Raw genomic sequence first — 17,567 nt, forward strand, 5'->3', positions numbered from 1 at the left:
TAGACTTCAGCTATTTTCCCTTAAACAAACAAGAGGAAAAGAGCAAATGGAAAAATCACATGTTTAAAATCTTCATAAATATCCAAGTCAGTAGAAGATAAACTCTACCATTCTCCAAACATGAACCGCAAAACCAGAACTGAATAAATAAACGTTCCACCATCCACAGAAGGCACATGTGTGAATGATGAAATGTCTTTCACAGTGAAAAGCAGTATATAAAAAAGATATATGGTGCTTTTTGACGACAGAATCTAAATAGTTTAATTTGTGTTCGATGGTCATCTCGGTCACATGTGCAAGCAGTTTTCTCTCAATCACAGAGCAAGCAGCCTGCATTCCGAAGTTTATGGAAGACAATTCCCTCTTTCCCCATATCTGCCTGGGTCATATCACGCTGCTGTGGACTGGCTCTTGATTTTGGAAAAATATCTTTTTATCCAATCTATTTTGGAACACGGACACTTGAGAACGATCCACTGACCTCTTTTTGGAGCCCCTATTAAAAAACAGCTGTTCAGTATTGGAAATACCTGCAAATAAATTATACCCTGTTAAATAGTAATATTTACAACTGGAAAAAATGGATCAAATGTAGTGAAGCCTCTTGTATGGCTTTATCTGAATGAATTAATGACAATGCCAGAAGCTACATGAAAAAAATGAAAATATTGAGAGAATGGATATACACTGACTGCAGAAACGCTGTTGAATTTCATAAAGTAATTTTCTTTTTGAATATGCATCATCATAAGAAATCATAAGCGATACATAGTTTCTGCAATTTTTTATAAAATTGTTTCCAGTTGTTTCCCTTGAGGCAAAGAACATTTGTCTTACTGAAAACCCTAAAAAAACAAACTGTTGTAATCATTTATGTTTGGGTCTAAAAAGAGGATGTATGTAAACTGTGGTTAGGGAACAATCACTATACTGTATGGTGCATTCACTTTCAACCCCCCAGTAACATTAAGCTCAACATTTTCAAGTTTTTTTTGCTGCATATTTGGCTGTTTGACCAAAACATATCTATGAAACATAAACATTACATCCAATCAATAGTATTCTCATCCACACTGTGTGGACTGTCCCCCTTTTTGGCCTCAACCTCCTCCCTTATCCCTCAGTCTAATTTGCAGCAGGGCAGTAAAATCAGTACAAATCACAAACAAAAATCAAAGGGTCCCCTGTGGGTCTTGCACATTGAAGAGTTATGTGGAGGACTATTTTCACAGCTGGAAAATTAAAATGGTTTGTGTCTGGAAGGTTTCTACTGCAGTTAGAGTGCCACAAAAGCAGCATTCTTCATTTAGTCAATTGACTAATCATATCTAATCATATCTGAAGCAGCATCACAACTGTCTCTTTCACTGTCGTAACCAACAGCCAGTTCTGTACTGTTTACCTTCTACATACTTGTAAAAAAAAAAAAAATGAAAAAGAGCTGACAGATGCTGTTTCATTTAAAACATTGGGTTGCATTTAAAACAAAAAGTAAAACTGCAAAGACATGAATCCTGTGTACATTTTCTCACATACTTCAATAAAGTAGATGCTACAAAAAGATAAACATAAACTGTATTATTACAGATTAGCATAATGTATAACATTACTATAAATTCTTGTGTACAACACAATGGATTGATAGTGATAGTATAACAAGAAATGTAACAAACAAAAACATTCATTGTTTTATAAAAGCATCGTCTATGCAGATATGTATCCAGTGTACATTTATTTTTCCATGTTTGAATAAACTTATTTTTCTTTCCCTCTGAAGACATTTTATGTATTGATGAAGAACAGAGCAAAGCGTAAAGACAGCATCAACTTTTGGCCATTGTCTAAAGGGAATTGAAACCCCACCGGGAGCATTTTATTTCCTTCAATCTGTTACACAATTTTATGTTCCTCTCTGTATAGGCTCTGATGGTCTCTACTTGCAGCCAGTAGTGCCTGGTCAGTGAATTCACTTTAAGCTCAAACATAAGCAGTAGCTCTTTGCTCCCTGGAGTGCCCCTCCCCAAATGAGAACCACCTATGAATTTCCAGACCCCTGATTCCAAAGTTACAATAACAACCTTCTAGCCCCAGGCTGGGTTTTTTCTCTGGAAAAAAGAAAAAAAGCACATTTCCCCCTTAAAAATGTCTGTTACCTTTCTCTTCTTGTGCTCTGTTTATTTTTCAATTGATCTCTGTCACTTTTTAAATAAAATTCCACAAGCAGAGACCCTCCTGAGGGATCAACATGTGAGAGAAAATACACAACTTAATGTGTATTTACCAACAGAATGTATTCTGATTTACCATTGTCCTCTTACAGTCATGGCTCTGTCTCAGAGCACACGCACATATGTGACTTTTGAGTCTGTTCCCAGGTGGTTTTTGGCCAGACATTTATATGTGCCAGAGTCTGAGACTGTGGGCCTCTGGATGATAAGTGTGCCCTGAGGATGGAGCAGTTCACTGCCTAGAGGCCGGCCCTTTTCTGCTGCTGACAGAACTGAATGATCAGGCAGCTCCCATGTGATCTCTGGCTTAGGGATGCCAGTGGCAGCACAGTTCAATTGGATCGGTGTGCCAGCTATGGCCCTGACAGCAGGAGGTGGTCCTGTTGTGATTCGTGGAGGGTAGGCAATGATCATAACTGCAACAGTCAGCACAGCCTCGCCAGCATCATTCCGTGCTCGACAAATATAGTTTCCTCTGTCATGAATAGTGGTGTCCCGGACAATCAGAGTACCATTCTCTAGTAACTGATAGCGTTGGAAGACTTGAGGCCGAGTAAGAGTGTGGCCCCCAGGAATGGTCCAGTAGATCACTGGTCTGGGGTTCCCATCAGATAGACAGTGGAGGAAGAGAGGCTCCCCAGACACACTACGAATGATGCCCCTAGGCCTTGTCAGGATGTACGGCTTCTGTCCAACCTCCAACACAATCAGCTTTTCTATGTAACCCATGTAATTCTTGGCACCACATCGGTATTTCCCAGCATCCTCTTTGCGAGGATTGTAGATGACTAATGTTCCATCCTTGCTCAGATGGTGTTGTGAACCACGGTCAGGTCCACCATTAAACCGTGTTCCATTAGGCAGGGTCCAGATGATCTCAGGTGCTGGATGCCCGTCAGCAGAGCAATTCAAAACAACGGTTTTCCCAACCCGAGACACAACACGCTCATTAAAGGGGTTCTTGAAGATTGGCCTCCGAACCATACTTGTCACCTCAAGCTGAACCACCATCACTGCCTCGCCGCCATCATTCCTCGCCATGCAGATGAACTCTGCTGTATCAGTAGGTCGGACATTACGGATCTCTAGTGTCCCATTGTGGTGAACATTAATCCTACTACCATAGTATGGCGCTGACAGAAAGATGTTATCAGGCATAATCCAAGTAACTGTGGGAGTGGGATCACCCTCAGCCTTGCAGTCTATAAATTTTCTGGAGTATTTAGAAGCCACATCTCTGATTACAGTTCTGTTCTGGTGGTAACCATTGATTACTGGTGGATTTCCATCTATGTCAACCTGATAAACCTTTCTGTTTTCTCCAGCAGGGTTGCGAGCCATGCAAACATATTGCCCTGCATCGATCAGCTTCACATCCCTGATATCGAGAGAACCATTGACATGCATTAAATAGCGTTCATTAGAAGCTGCAATCACGTCGTTGGTGGGAAGCATCCAGAGGATCTTGGGTTTGGGTTCTCCTGCTGCTTCACAGTCAAAGCGAATGTTTCCTCCAGGCTTCACTTTGGCATAGGTCTGCATTGGTGGGCGTATCCTGGGAGCAGCGGTCACCACAGTGATATGTACATGCATTTCATCCTTGCCCACCTGGTTCTCAGCATAGCAGGTGTAATCCCCTTCCTCTGACATGCCGACCTGGACAAATAGTGACAATAAAGTAAAAACTGTTAGGGTTAGATGTTATAATGTTAAATGATGATTGCTTCTGTAACATACCTGGTTTAGGTAAAGTGTTCCATTGTCAAACAGAGTGTATCGCCGTGCTCGTCCTCCTCCACTGCTGCCATCAGACTGCAGATCACTGTTGACCATCGTACCATCTGGGAGACCCCAGGAGATCTCTGGCTTTGGTGCACCAGAGGCTTTACAGTCCACCTTCAAGTCTTTACCATAGGCCACCTGTTTCTTAACATAAACCTTAGGCTCTATCTTAGCTGGCTTCATTGTGACACTGACTCTCAACAGTTGGAGGTCATCGCCAATCTTGTTTCGTGCCACACAGAGATAGTCTCCGGCATCTTTATCACTCACACTGTGGATGATTAGTGTACCATTTTCCAGCACCTGGATTCTGCTGCCCATCCTAAAGGGAGACATAACAAATAAGATTACATCAAATTTACTTCTGAGAGCATGGAAAAATTATAGTACAAATATTATCTTTTCACCTGTGCCACTGATCCACCACAGCTTTTGAAGGCAGCCTCCAAATGATTCTAGGTTTTGGGTCACCTCTGGCTGTACAGTCCAGTCTCAGTTGATTCCCAAAGAACAACTCTGTCAGCTGCTGGGATCCCTCCAGTATTTGAGGCACTGACTCATGCCTCTCCACTGTCAGAGTCACCACCCTTCGCTCTGAGCCAGTAGAGCTGGTAGCAATACATTCATATTTCCCACTGTCTGATGGAGTCACATCCCTAATGAGCAGTGTCCCATTCTGATACATTGATATTCTTGCATCTCTAGTGGGTCTGTTGGATCTGATGACTGCACCATCATAGAGAACCCAGTGAATAATGGGCTGTGGGTTTCCGTGGCCAGTGCAGGGCAGCCACAGACTTTGGCTTACAGAAACTTTCAGCAGCTGCCGTTTTGCCTCCACAATTCCTGGTGGAGCTGCCACCACCTGGAGTCTAACTGTGGCAGTATCTGCACCAGCTGGATTACTGGCAATGCACTTGTAAAGGCCTCTATCGTAAACAGACACCTGCTTGATGACCAGAGTCCCATCAGAAGTCACTGATACCCTTCCCTCTGTGTTTTGGCCTCTGACTTGGGTCCGGTTGGCCAGAATCCAAGATATCATGGGAGTGGGTCGGCCGTCGGCTTTACATTTCATCTCCACTGTATTTCCTGCATGAGACTTTAAATCACGCATTTTAGGCTCAAGGATGCGTGAAGGATAGGCCACCACAGAGAGGGTGACTAGAAGTTTGTCTGATCCTTGATCATTTTCAGCTAGACAGAGATACTGGCCACGATCCTTAATGTTGGCATTCTGGATAAGCAATGTGCCGTTGCTCATCACCTCAAATTTACCCATTTTGCCCTTAATGGTAAATGTGTTTCCTGAAAAAAAAAAAAAAAAAAAAAGAGTTGACAGGAATTATTAGCAAGCCATTAATTGAACAAGTGCAAATATGTTAACAGTGCTGTTATTTTATAATACTTTTGGGGATTATTTTTGTGGTTTTCTCACATTATTTTTAACTTTCATCTGTTCTGTTTTCTTATTAAAAATGTGGTACACCTATGCAGAACAAGCACTGCAATTTTACAATTAAACATAAAGTAAGAACAATGAGGAGTTATTATAATTAATTTTTCAGACAATGTAGTGACAACATTAAAAACTCCTGTCATTTTAAGTAATTATCCCCTCCATTTGGGCAACTTAAAGTCTGAAATGTTGCCATACACTTGAAAAGAAAGAAAGCAAGCAAGAAAGAAAAACATTTTATACCTGTGCTTGAAGAGAAGCGTTTCCAGCTGATAGTGGGTTCAGGGTTTCCATCAGCTTCACATGGCAGGAAGGCATCTGAGTTGGACAACACTGTAAAGCTGGCAGCGTTGCCCCCAATTATCTTGGGTTTGTTTGTCACCACTTTTGAAGTGGGCTCAAAACCTGTTACACTGGCACTTGTAGCCTCATAGCCAGATGTGACCTGCTGATAGACACTAGAAATGGCCTTATGAATGTCCTTGTTGTGGTACTGTACAGGTGTGTTGGCGTATCCTTGCTCAGCAGTCAGGATGGACATTGTGTCAGAGGTAAAGGCTTTATCTGCATTGTCTCTAGCACTATTGCTTCTCATTGTAGGTCTTATTCTCTTTATTGGTGGCCTATGGGTGGCATATCCATTGTTTCTCTGTGTTGGTGGAGTGATGTTGCTGTAGATTTTAGTAGGAGCTTTTGTGGTAGTTGGCATGAGTGTGGTGGTGGGTTGAAACCTGGTTGAGGTGATCAGTGGTGTCTTGGTGGTAGTAAAAGCTGGTTCACTACCTGACGAAAACCTGTTCCAGTCACCTTCATTATATGTTTCTTGTTCTGATGAAACAGTCACTGTGGCTTTGTTTCCTGACCTGGATGGTGTATACAGAGGCTTGGAGACAGAAACAGTCCATTGAGGTTGAATCGTTGTCTCCATTGTTGTTTTCATGGTGATTTCTGTAGTTGGTTCCATCGTGGTAGTAGGGTTTAACTTAGAGATTGTAGGTTTCTTATTGGGTGTTCGTCCCCTAAAGGGCCTCCGTCTTCGTCCTGGCCAAACTCTGGACCCATCAGGTCTTTTTCTGGTTACAGTCCAGTTGTTGGGTAGTCCTCCTGACCCTGATATTACATCATCTGGGTTTTCCCTTGTTGTTGGTTTGACAGTAGGAGGTGATGGCAAAGTATGTGCTTCTGTTGGTGTTTCAGCGGTGGTCGAGTAACTGGAATAGTACGAAGGGGTGGTAGATATTTGATAATGAAAACTTGATTCCTTTGTTGTGAGCTCAAAATTTGCGGAAAACAAATCTCCATAGTCATCATCTCCTGAGCTCTCCTTGGTATCTCTGACAATGGAGGGAGGCAGAGTCTCTGGTACAGTCAGTGGATTTGGTGTGGTGGTTGGCATGGCAACAGGGGTTGTAGTTAAAGTCACAGTTGTTGCTTCAGCTGTAGTTGAGGTTTTGGGGTTGATATAAGGCTTTCTTAGTCTCCCGAATATCTTTTCCCTTGGCCTGCCTCCAAACAGTCTGTTCCATGGAATTCTTCCACGAATTACCTTGGAGGCTTTAGTTGTAGTAGTGGTTGTTGTGGTGACCAGTGATTCCTCATTTGTGGTCAAAAAAGGATCAACTGTAGGGTCAAACACAGGGTCGTCAGCAGAAGTTACGTCATCTCTGGAAACTACTTTTTTGGACTCTGTATGAGTGGAAGGTGCTTTTTTAGTAATATAACGGGTAGTGGTAGAAGCTGCAGTTTCTTGTGCCAGTGTGGGCCGCTGTGTTCTCTGTAAAGTTGACCTTGAAGAAGCTGTTGGTGTGATCAACTGCAGATCACTGGAGACTGTCTTCATGCCATCTTTAGCACAGTCTGAAAAATGTATTTGCAGTTGAGTTTTATTTGTAATATGTAGACAGCTGAGTATTTATTTTCAATACAATGCTATCGGTTAAAAATATAAATGATATATTAGTTAACTAGGTTCAAAATCAGGTTTCTTACCTGTGGTCAATTCAACTCTGTATGGCACTGTAGCATTCCCCTCCTTCTTCACTGAAGGCTGTCTAAGTTTACTGATGAAGGACTGTATGTCAGTGATCCTGTTGGGTTTGATTATTCTCCTGCGTCCATGGAAGGTCCTTCTTCGCCCACCTTTGCCATTCTGGTTTGGAAATATGTGGATTTGCTGTCTCGATATTATAGTGGATCCTGCCGATAGACGTGGGGATTTGATTGTTTGGGTCGTGTGGAAGGTGATCTCATCTTGTTGCCTCTCTGTTGTGGTGACCGCTGTGAATGTTGTCTGGGTCTCTGGGTCTGTGGATGTGTGAACTGTTAACTCCACTGGGCCGGTTCCATCGTTCATTGGCGTAACATGAGGATCCGTGGTAAATACAAGAGCTGCGCCAGTGGACGTCTCTGGTTCTCCAGGTTGCTCTCCTGAGAATTGGAGCTGAGTTTCTTGTAAATTGTCTGTCACTGTAAGTTGGAGAGTAACTGGGTGTGCTTTTTCGGCAGAATATGTAGTTCTTTCCAAAGTGTAAACCTCAGTGGACTCATCAAAACTAGAAAAGCCTGTGTTGTGTAAACCTGTGTCATATGGTGTTACTGCATCACTTTGACTTTCTCTAATATCTTCTGGACTGTGTGTGAATGTGTACTTGACCTGTGTTGGATCTGGCTGCATATATGACTCTGTTGTTATTTTATTTGACTTTTCTTTTGCTGGACTGAGGTCAATATTATTTCTGACTGTCATTTCCAAGTCAACTATCTTCTGTCTCTCTAAATTGGATTCAGTATGCCTGTTGTCACTTTTTTGAGGGTTGTCTGTTATTGGTTTGAGTATCCTTGGTATGATAAGATGATCTTCTTCAAGGCTCTCACCAGATCCTATTTCACCATCACCAGAGAGACCAGTGTTTGATTCCTCATACTTTGTCTTTTCCTTCTCTGTGTCAGTCTTTGTTTTTGACCCACTTTGAGCTTTTTCCATAAATTCAGCAAATTTCTGTGGATCCACTTTCCTAGTTGCTTTATCAAAGACCCTGCTGCTCCAGATGCGTCTGGTGCTGATTGGACCCCTCCTTCTTTGGCCCAGTCTACCTCTGCCCTGTGGCCAGCGTCTGGGGTAAGGTCGGTCTGAAGTGATGGTCTTGGATTCCTGACTTGTTCTGTCAGCTGGACTGGAAGAGGGGAACTCACTGAGAGTGACTGTGTTCTCAGTCAAAGTGGGGTCCATGTCAACCATACCTGATCCCTCACTGCCTAGAACTGTTACTAACTGAGACCTTTCTCCAGTCACTGTCACCTGCGACACTAGAAGGTCAACTCCCAGGTAATTCGCCACCAAACACCGATAAAATCCTCTGTCCCTCTCTGTCAGACCCTGAACCACTAGGGTTCCATTCTCATATACTTTCTTGTTGACCTGAGATGTGTCCAGCACTGAGTGGTCAGGTAGGACCCAATGAACGGAAGCCTTTGGACTACCTGATGAACCACAATCAAGGACTAGTTTTTCACCCAGTGGCTTTGATAGTTGGACACCGTTGACCTCAGTTTCTTCCACATCAGGAGACAGAACTGTGACTCGAAATACCAGAATATCTGCATCCAGATAGTTAGTTACAATGCAGCGGTAGATGCCTGCGTCTGAGGTATCTGCACCCCGTAGAGTGAGCTTCCCTTCAGCTGTGATGACGATCCTCCTGTCATCACTGGTGTACGGAGCTCTTATTTTACTTCCATCTGGTAAAATCCACTCCATCAAAGGTTTTGGCTCACCCACAACTTCACAATTCAACTGTGTCACACCACCTATGTGGAAAACAGAATACACATACTGTATATTAGAGTTACCCATTGTTGTGTAATCAAAATGAGATAAAATATGTACTGCAGCGCCAAACAAAAACTAAGCAAACTGGTGAAATCCTTCCACTGGATAATTTCTGCAGTGCAGTAATGTTTCAGTTTGATAAAGAGCATAAAGATTGGACAGTGTTTCAGTGTGGTCTGATGAGTCCAGACTGACACTGTTCCATAGTGATGGTCAGGGTGAGAAGAAAGGTCGATGAAGTGATTACCCATCATGCCTAGTGCCTACAGTACAGGCCTGTTATGATCTGGGGTTGCTTCAGTTAATCAGGTCTAGGTTAATCAACATAACAGATCCAAAAAATGACAGAAGTAAATGTTGTTACATAAGCTATTCGAAACAATGTCACAGTGAATGCAATGTCTAATGAATTATTAGAGTATGAGACTTTTTGGCTCAGCTCAGACCCAATGTAAGACAAGTTTTAGTAAGTTTTATGATGAGGATACCATAACTAATTAACTTGATACTGTGTCTTTATGTATATAGCCTTTATATGTATATAGTTTCTTTTTTTTTCTTATTATTTTACTTTTGTTTATTTTTTAAAAAATGATCTTATATTTATTATTTACTAGAGAGAGAATATCTACCTGGCAAAGAATTCCTTGAAAGTGTTTATGTATTTGGTGAATAAAGATGATTCTGATTCTGCTTCTAATTATGATTACAACAGCTCTCACTGCTGTGACAAATCACATTTTTCTTCTAATTAATGAAATAACTTTAAAAAGTAATTTAACTTGAGCATGTTTATTTTCAAATTTACTTCACTACAATTTAAATTGTAAATACAGATCAAAATTGTAATTCTTGTCACGTTCTGTGTCATGTTGTTCACATTTTCGGGACCAATTGAGCTTCAAGTCCAAGAAAGGCAACAGCATCATTATGTAGTGTAAGACTTTTAGGTTCAAATATGTGGAGAAGGCTCCTTACACAAACTGCATTCAACTCAAGCAAGCAAACTTCAAATGCATTTGTGGTTTCTTTACTATTCGCAGAAAACAGTAGCAGGCAGTCAATGATTTATGTTGGTGTAACCCTAGGGGTCTAGTAAATCTTGGCTCACTAGTTTTCCTTACTTAAGCTTAGACTACATTCATTCCAGAGACATTACCACTGTGGCTAATGCTCTGTTTATTTGATCTCAGATCTGACAGAGGTTGTGTTGTGTAAGACTATACAAGTTTTAATATGATCTAATTAGTCCTGACATAACTTTAGTTTGTTTTTAGTGCCTAAAAGAACTTAAACGGGCAAAAATGATTGTTTTCTTTTGTTATTATTTTTTTTTCCTGAAGACAACGTGGAAATCCACCTGACTGACTGTAAGTTGAAGTGACATTTTTCTGTTTTGAATGTATGGGTGAAATTATGTGAGCATCTTATGTGTCCTATATGTACTAGTATAAAAATGGGAGTGGATCAATGGTTGAATGCATAACATACCAATATAAATACTATAACGGAACAATCTTAGCACAAAAACAATACTTTCACTTCAGTAAAATGATTTAGTGGTTAGTCGATCACATTAAAGTTGAGTCATCAAACTAAAGTGGGCTGAGGTATAAATCATTAGGGATCAGGAATCAGCTATCTGGTTCATTCAGTGTTAATCTGTTACTCCCACCTGTGAGTACAGTGTGCTCAGTCTTGGTTTTGTTGTCTCGCTTGATCATGGTCCAAGAATAACGGTCCCTTTTAGTTGCTGTATTTTCCACACGGAGGTTGACCACCGACTGGTACTTAATGTGTAGAGTAGAGAATGTGGTAGTGGTGCGGTCCAGCTGGAAGTTGACCTCTCCTTGCATCAACCATGCAGGAGACGCTTTAATCTCAGCTTCAATGTTGGTGTGAATTCCATCCTCTTCCTCTGTGGGTTTCATCTGACTGTACCTGTACGCCATCTCTGGGCTTCTGGACAGCATTAAGCCTCTCTTTAGCTGCATTGGAAAGTCACTGTAAGTGGCAAGGATCCGCCAGAGCTGTTGGATGTGCTCGTAGTCCATGTTACACACCAAATAAGTAGTTACTGCAGATGACAGTATCGTGACATTGTTCCCCTCCTCCTCCTCCATGGTTAGAGTCAGATTCTCAAACGCCGAGGGCCTCTGGACAGTACAGGTTAAGCTGCCGTCATTGTGAAAATGGTCAGTCAGATTCATTTGTATGGAGCCTAATGGGGCAATAAAGTCTCTGGGGGAAACTGGTGTGAAGTCACCCTCATCCAGGCTGATATTTCTTTGCTTAAGATGGGGATGGATCCAGGGTTTGGAGCAAATGAAGGCATCACTAGGGAGAAGGGATATGGATCTGCCGTGATAGGGGGATGGATTTTCACAAACAGGACACAGGTGGCCTCTTGGATATCTCCTGTCCCACTTGCATTTCAGTACACCTGGAAACATTTAAATCAAGTGGAGCAGTATTTAGGTGGTTTCATGTCAGACAGAACATTTACAGTTATCACATTATGGGCCAGGTAAAACAAATGTGATCAGTAAGGCCTGCAAACCATCACCATCAATGTCTGTTATGAGTTTATATTATTCTTGTCTTTAACATGTCTAGTATAATATATGTTCCAGTTAAAAAAAAAAAAAATTACCATTGCATTCAAAGCAGAAGTGTCCGGCCCACAGAATGAGTTTTCAAAGTCAAAAAATTACACAGATGGCACTGACAGTCAAGAGTGTCACTGGGTCTTTACAAGTTGTATTGATCATAAAGTTAAACACTATAGTTTTCAGTTCCAGATACCTGTTACTAATGTTTTGTACCTTTGTAGAGCCACTGAGATCTGTAAGTTGTAATGTACATGTGTAAATGATGAGCTGAGGCATACCACTGTTACCCCCCCCCCCCAAAGGGGAGGCAAGGGGTACTGTTTTTGGCTCAGTTTGTTCGTTTGTTAACACTTTAGCAGCAAAACTACTGGTTGAAATGGTTACTGGTTATAGATTGACAGTGACCCAGAATAGACGTCATGACATTTTGGGAAAAGTAGGTCAAAGTTAAAATTTTTTATGAAAGTTTTAAATCTCTTTTTTCCCCCATTTCCTTACAACGGCCGAAATTTCCAATGTCTGTAGCAACAAAACTATTAGTTGAATATATACTGAATTAGGTTTATAGATTGCCAGTCACCCAGAATAGATGTTACATTTTGGGAAAAGTAGGTCACAGTTAAAATTTTTATGAATTTTTTAAATGTTTCTTTCTCCCATTTACTTATAATTGGCGACATTTCACATGTCTATAAAAACAACAATTTTGTTTAGATTTACTTCAAACTTGGCACATATACAGGGGCAATTGATATGGTGACATCAGCACATGCATAGACATGATGTCATCAGCTGGATCGATGTCAAAATAAGCTACAATACGTGCGAGGGGCGGGGTTTGTTGTGCCTGGCACTGCTTGTTAAAAATGCACTTGCTTTTCTTGATGGATATTCAGGTTAATCACATTTTTTTGTTTAAGGCTAGGTTAGTTAATGTAAACATTTCTAAACTGTAATTTTAATTTTGTACTTTTGTTGAGTGCTAGTATTTTACTGGTCTGACCAATTCGAGAAATCAAACTGGGCTGTATGTGGCCACTGAACTAAAATGAGTTTAACACCCCTAAGATAATGCTAATGCAAGGTCCTTTATGTCATATGCTAAATTAGATGTGCTAGTAGTGCTTTTAGTTTGTCTAAAAATGACACATAAAAACTAGGCATGTATATGATGCAAGCACACAGACCATTGCAGAAAACCATCCTTGTAAGGGAGCATTTCCACTCCCATGAAATTGACTTTTTGGACCTTAGAGGATAAAAGAGTGTCTGATGAGTCCACTCCTTTGACTGATTATCTCCGGTCTGTCTCAACCATGCTTTTAGTCTCAGAATCATCAGAGAGAAAAGACATAATGTTACCAACAGCCAGCTTTCCAATGCCATTTACAACATGCGTAAATCATGCAGAACCAAAATGTATCATAGCCTATTTGTTTACATTTGCTATGGGAAAATATAAACCCATTGCAGACATCATCTCCGAAGTTCAAAGTTGGTCCCTCAAGAGCAAAGTATGAAAATATAGGCAAAGAGCACATTCTCTGCAAGTGAAAGTAAAGATTTTCCACTTCTGTGAGCTCATATCTTGTGCACATGCCTTGTTTTTAGTGCATGTGTTTTGAGACTTACTAAACAGCACATACTAAAACATCTTAGTCAGCTAAAGGTTCCAATGAAGGGTTAAAAATGTCTATATAGAGGATACTGTTTCACATATGGATAAAAGCACTGCCACATATACACACATGTACGTCTTCCTCTATATGTAAACAGAAATGTGGCTGCAGATTATAAAAAACAAACACTCTGCACCGTCCTCACCTGTATTCCTCTGCACCCACTTGGGGAACCACTGCATGCGGCAGTCACATGTCCAGGGGTTGCCATGGAGGAACACGTTCTCTAACCCGCTACAGCCTGAGAAAATATCTGCGGGCAGGGTGGTGAGGAGGTTGTCTGACAGGTGGATGTTTCTCACTGAGGACACCTTGAACAGCTGGCTGTGCCTCAGCGTGATGAATGTGTCTGGGTGAACCTGCTGGAGGTAGTTTCCCTCCAGATGAACCAACTGGAGATTGGTCAAACCATAGAAAGCCTCTGGACTGATGAACTCAAGGTGGTTGTGGTCCATGTGGAGCCTTAATAGACTCTCCAGGCCTTTGAGGGTGTCTTTGTTGAGTTCCTTTACTTTATTGTACGACATCTTCAGGACCTGTTGAAATATGATTTCTGCTGGATTATCATGTTAATGCAAATACAAACAGATGCATTACAAAAGTATTCACTGCCAGTCTGTTTTTCAGCTGATCTGTTTACCTGTAAGGATTTTAGGTCTCGGAAGGCTCTGTCTTCAATAGTGTGGATGGTGTTGCTGTGCAGCATCAATAGCTCTAAGTTCTCAAGCCCTGACAGATCATTTTCTCTCAAGACAGTTATACTGTTGTACCTAAAGGCAGATAAATAAAATAGAAATTCAGTGGTTACAATAATAAAGAATGAAAACAGTGGCGATAATACTCACATAACTTCCCTCATAAGTGTGAAGCTTAATAGTTGTTTGCCCTTAGTGGTAAGATTTTGTTACTGTAATCAGCAATGTCTTCATCTTGTATGAACATCCACAAAATTAGTGGATGAATGAAAATGGCAGTGACTTTTGTTTTCCCAAATAACATGTTGGGAACCCGAAACTTAAGAAGTAGTTAGTGGAACACATTCCTGTGGTTCCTCCTAAATTCACTTCCCCACAAGTCAATTAAATACAGTATGGCAGTAATTCCCTTTCTTGCAAAAAGGGTTCAACGTGAATTAGTGAGAGTCTTAATTGTCCAGTTAATTTAGGATAGAAGCTGCATAACATATTAAGTTGTGACCTACAACTCTTGCTATTTTCATTACGTGTTTTCCCAGTACTGTACACATTTTGAAGAGTCCAACCACAAAATTACACACACGCAATTAAAACAGTAATGTTTGGATTAGTTCCATTAAAGTAATCAATACGTCATGTAATGAAACCCCAGGACTGGCATTAGTAAATGCAGTGCAACCAGGGAACCACCTTTACACCAGTGGTATTTATACTGCTATCAATAGTCAATAGTCTCATTACATCTCAAAAACATAGTCTCTATTATTCAGTGTTCATGCACTATAATCTTAGCTTTCACTGTGTGAAATGATCTCCTTGCATGATTGTATAGACCCTTTCCACACCAGAAATTTTTGGCTTGTAAAACCAGGCAAAACACAGGTGTTAGTGATAACATTAATGATGGCTCTGTTCCACTTAGTGGAAACCATTCCAGTGGAACAGCATAAACAAAAACATAGTCTAAATGGCATGTTTGACTGATACAAAACACAAATGGGTGATTTCTGCCTTAACCCATAAAGACCCAGTACTACTTATGTGGCACTTCCAAAATAAATCTTCCTCTCTATTTAACCTTTCTTAAGCAATTTATCACCATTTATTATAATGTTATCCTCTGTATTTTGCATTTTTTCAGAGAAAATCAGGTATTTTCCATTATTTAATTTACTGACCATGTAGATGTTCATAAAAGCTCAGATTAAAGTTGATTGTTATAATATCAGGAGCACAAAAAACTTAAGAAAAAGTGACTTTTTCATCGAAATATATCATTAACTGAACATAAACCAAATGTGTCCATCCACTGTCATTTATCAAACTATGTGGGTTTTACTGGTGAATCAATGTTGTAGAAGATGACGGTGTTTCCACAGTAACTGCAGAGCCTCTGAACGTTCAAATGATGACCATGAAAAGATGACAAACTGTATTTTACACCAATTATTTATAAATATTGATAGGATTAGTGGATCAACAGGTATCAGTAGGTGTTTGGTAAAAAGCTGAGGGCAAACATACCTGCAGGATTTGTCACGTAACAAATGTTTAGTATCAAATCATGATCAAGGATGAAACTTTTCTGATGTGGAGACCTGAAACCATCTGTGTGCAAAGGCTGACTGCAGATTTTAAGGGAGGCATGCAGTATCTACCTGGAGGATAAACTTTGGGAAACAAGCAATAATTACACATTTAAGGGCTATTTTTTCAATGAGGATGTAATATATATAAAATATAATTGAAAAAACTGAACTTTTTTGGTGAAAGCTCTTATTCAGTGTAAAGGAGGTTCTTTTCATTATGTGTCATATTAGATCTGGAAGAGGTCAAATGACAAAATAAAAGAATATGAATGAGATGAATAAAGTGCAAAAAATGTATTTTTCTTTTTTTTTTCAGAATACCTAATTTGAATACTTAGATTTACTCTGCATGAGACTGACCTACAAAATTTAACTTTTCATGTTAAAAGTGCTATTTGCATATGTTTTAGTGACATGGCTGAGAACTATTTAGACTGGCGGAGTGATAGGCCTTAAAGACAGATGAGTAAAGTGACAGAACGCAAAGGTGGACATTAAAGTGTTCATGGAGCTGGAGTTTATCAGTGGTAGGTGAAGCCCAAACATCCACCATCAGTAGCCCCCCCCCCCACAGACCCGGACGGAGAGCTCACCCCAGGTTAATTCGTTCCACAGGCGGCTGGATGTGGTCAGGTACTGCGGTCAGGTATCTGAAGGTGCAGTGCACTTCGGTGGGAGCAGAGCAGGCGCATGATTTGGGGCAGCTTCCACTCGTCGGCAGCACCGCAGCCAAGAACAACAGAACCCTGAGCAGCCACCTCCGCAGGTATGACGCACAGCTGCAGCCGCACTCACTCATTGCGCACAGGGGTGGGGGGGCTATACTTCTACTGAACCATAAATGAAACCCACCTGTGGAGAAAAAGTCCAAATGTTAGCCTTATATTATTATTATTATTATTATTATTATTATTATTATTATTATTATTATTATTATTATTATGGCGATTTGTTAATGGATTTGCGCGTAAATTACAGACGCATAAAAAGTCAATTAAAATAAAATGAAATAAAAGCCATATAATATTTATGCGTCAAAATACTAATCCAACCATCAAAATATACTCGTAACTAATAAATAACAGCATGTTAATCTTAAGAAAAAAAAATAATGTGTACAGACTTTTCCTTACCGCACTTAAATGAAATCACCGCACTTCTGATTGGGTCAAAAACTGCGAATAAACAGGATAAGGGTCCACATTCGGGTCCAGCGGTCCTCCAGATCAGTTCCTCAGACCAGTCCAGGGTGTCTGAGTTGCAGAGGGATGGGAGTCATCTCTGAATGCCTGAGTCTGGAGCGCACACTTTGGTCTCCTCCTCCTCCTCCCCCCTCTGTAATCTGCTGTAATGTAATACCTGAGTAACTGCAGCCGTGAAATACTCTGATGGAAATACCGATAGGCTGTTAAACGCTATAAAAACACAAACTTCCTCAGATGTGTGACTGACTCCAGGAATGGAATGAATTATTGCGTCCAAAGTGTAAATGTTTGATTTATGTGATTAGTTTTGGAAATAGGCTGCTCAGCTGTTTTGCACTGATGAAAATACTTAAAGCTTTCCTGATGTGATTATTAAATACGTATCCCACAAATACTGTATTTTAGTAGATTTTCTAGACCTGTGTGTATATGCCTTTAGACATGACTATTGAAGATATTTGTTTCATTATCAACCCTTTCATGCAT

At 40.5% G+C, this 17,567-nt stretch overlaps 1 protein-coding gene across 2 annotated transcripts; it reads right to left on the reverse strand.

The window, feature by feature from the left end:
* Positions 1-1,445: 1,445 nt before the first annotated feature.
* igsf10 (immunoglobulin superfamily, member 10) lies at positions 1,446-17,143 on the reverse strand. 2 transcript variants are annotated; one of them, XM_030152454.1, is made up of 11 exons: positions 17,010-17,143; positions 16,470-16,728; positions 14,233-14,362; positions 13,738-14,128; positions 10,977-11,744; positions 7,462-9,279; positions 6,038-7,329; positions 5,716-6,004; positions 4,421-5,321; positions 3,969-4,335; positions 1,446-3,887 (listed from the first exon to the last, which is right to left on the reverse strand). In XM_030152454.1, the coding sequence occupies exons 2-11, from the start codon at positions 16,673-16,675 to the stop codon at positions 2,337-2,339; spliced, it is 7,713 nt and encodes a 2,570-aa protein (XP_030008314.1). In that variant the 5' UTR covers positions 16,676-16,728; positions 17,010-17,143; the 3' UTR covers positions 1,446-2,336. The 2 variants fall into 2 exon arrangements, with proteins under 2 accessions (XP_030008314.1, XP_030008313.1); XM_030152453.1 differs by having other exon boundaries at positions 5,716-7,329.
* Between the last annotated feature and the right edge of the window lie 424 nt (positions 17,144-17,567).

This window comes from Sphaeramia orbicularis, chromosome 13 (genome assembly GCF_902148855.1).
Source record: "Sphaeramia orbicularis chromosome 13, fSphaOr1.1, whole genome shotgun sequence".
NCBI classification, from domain to species: Eukaryota; Metazoa; Chordata; class Actinopteri; order Kurtiformes; family Apogonidae; genus Sphaeramia; species Sphaeramia orbicularis.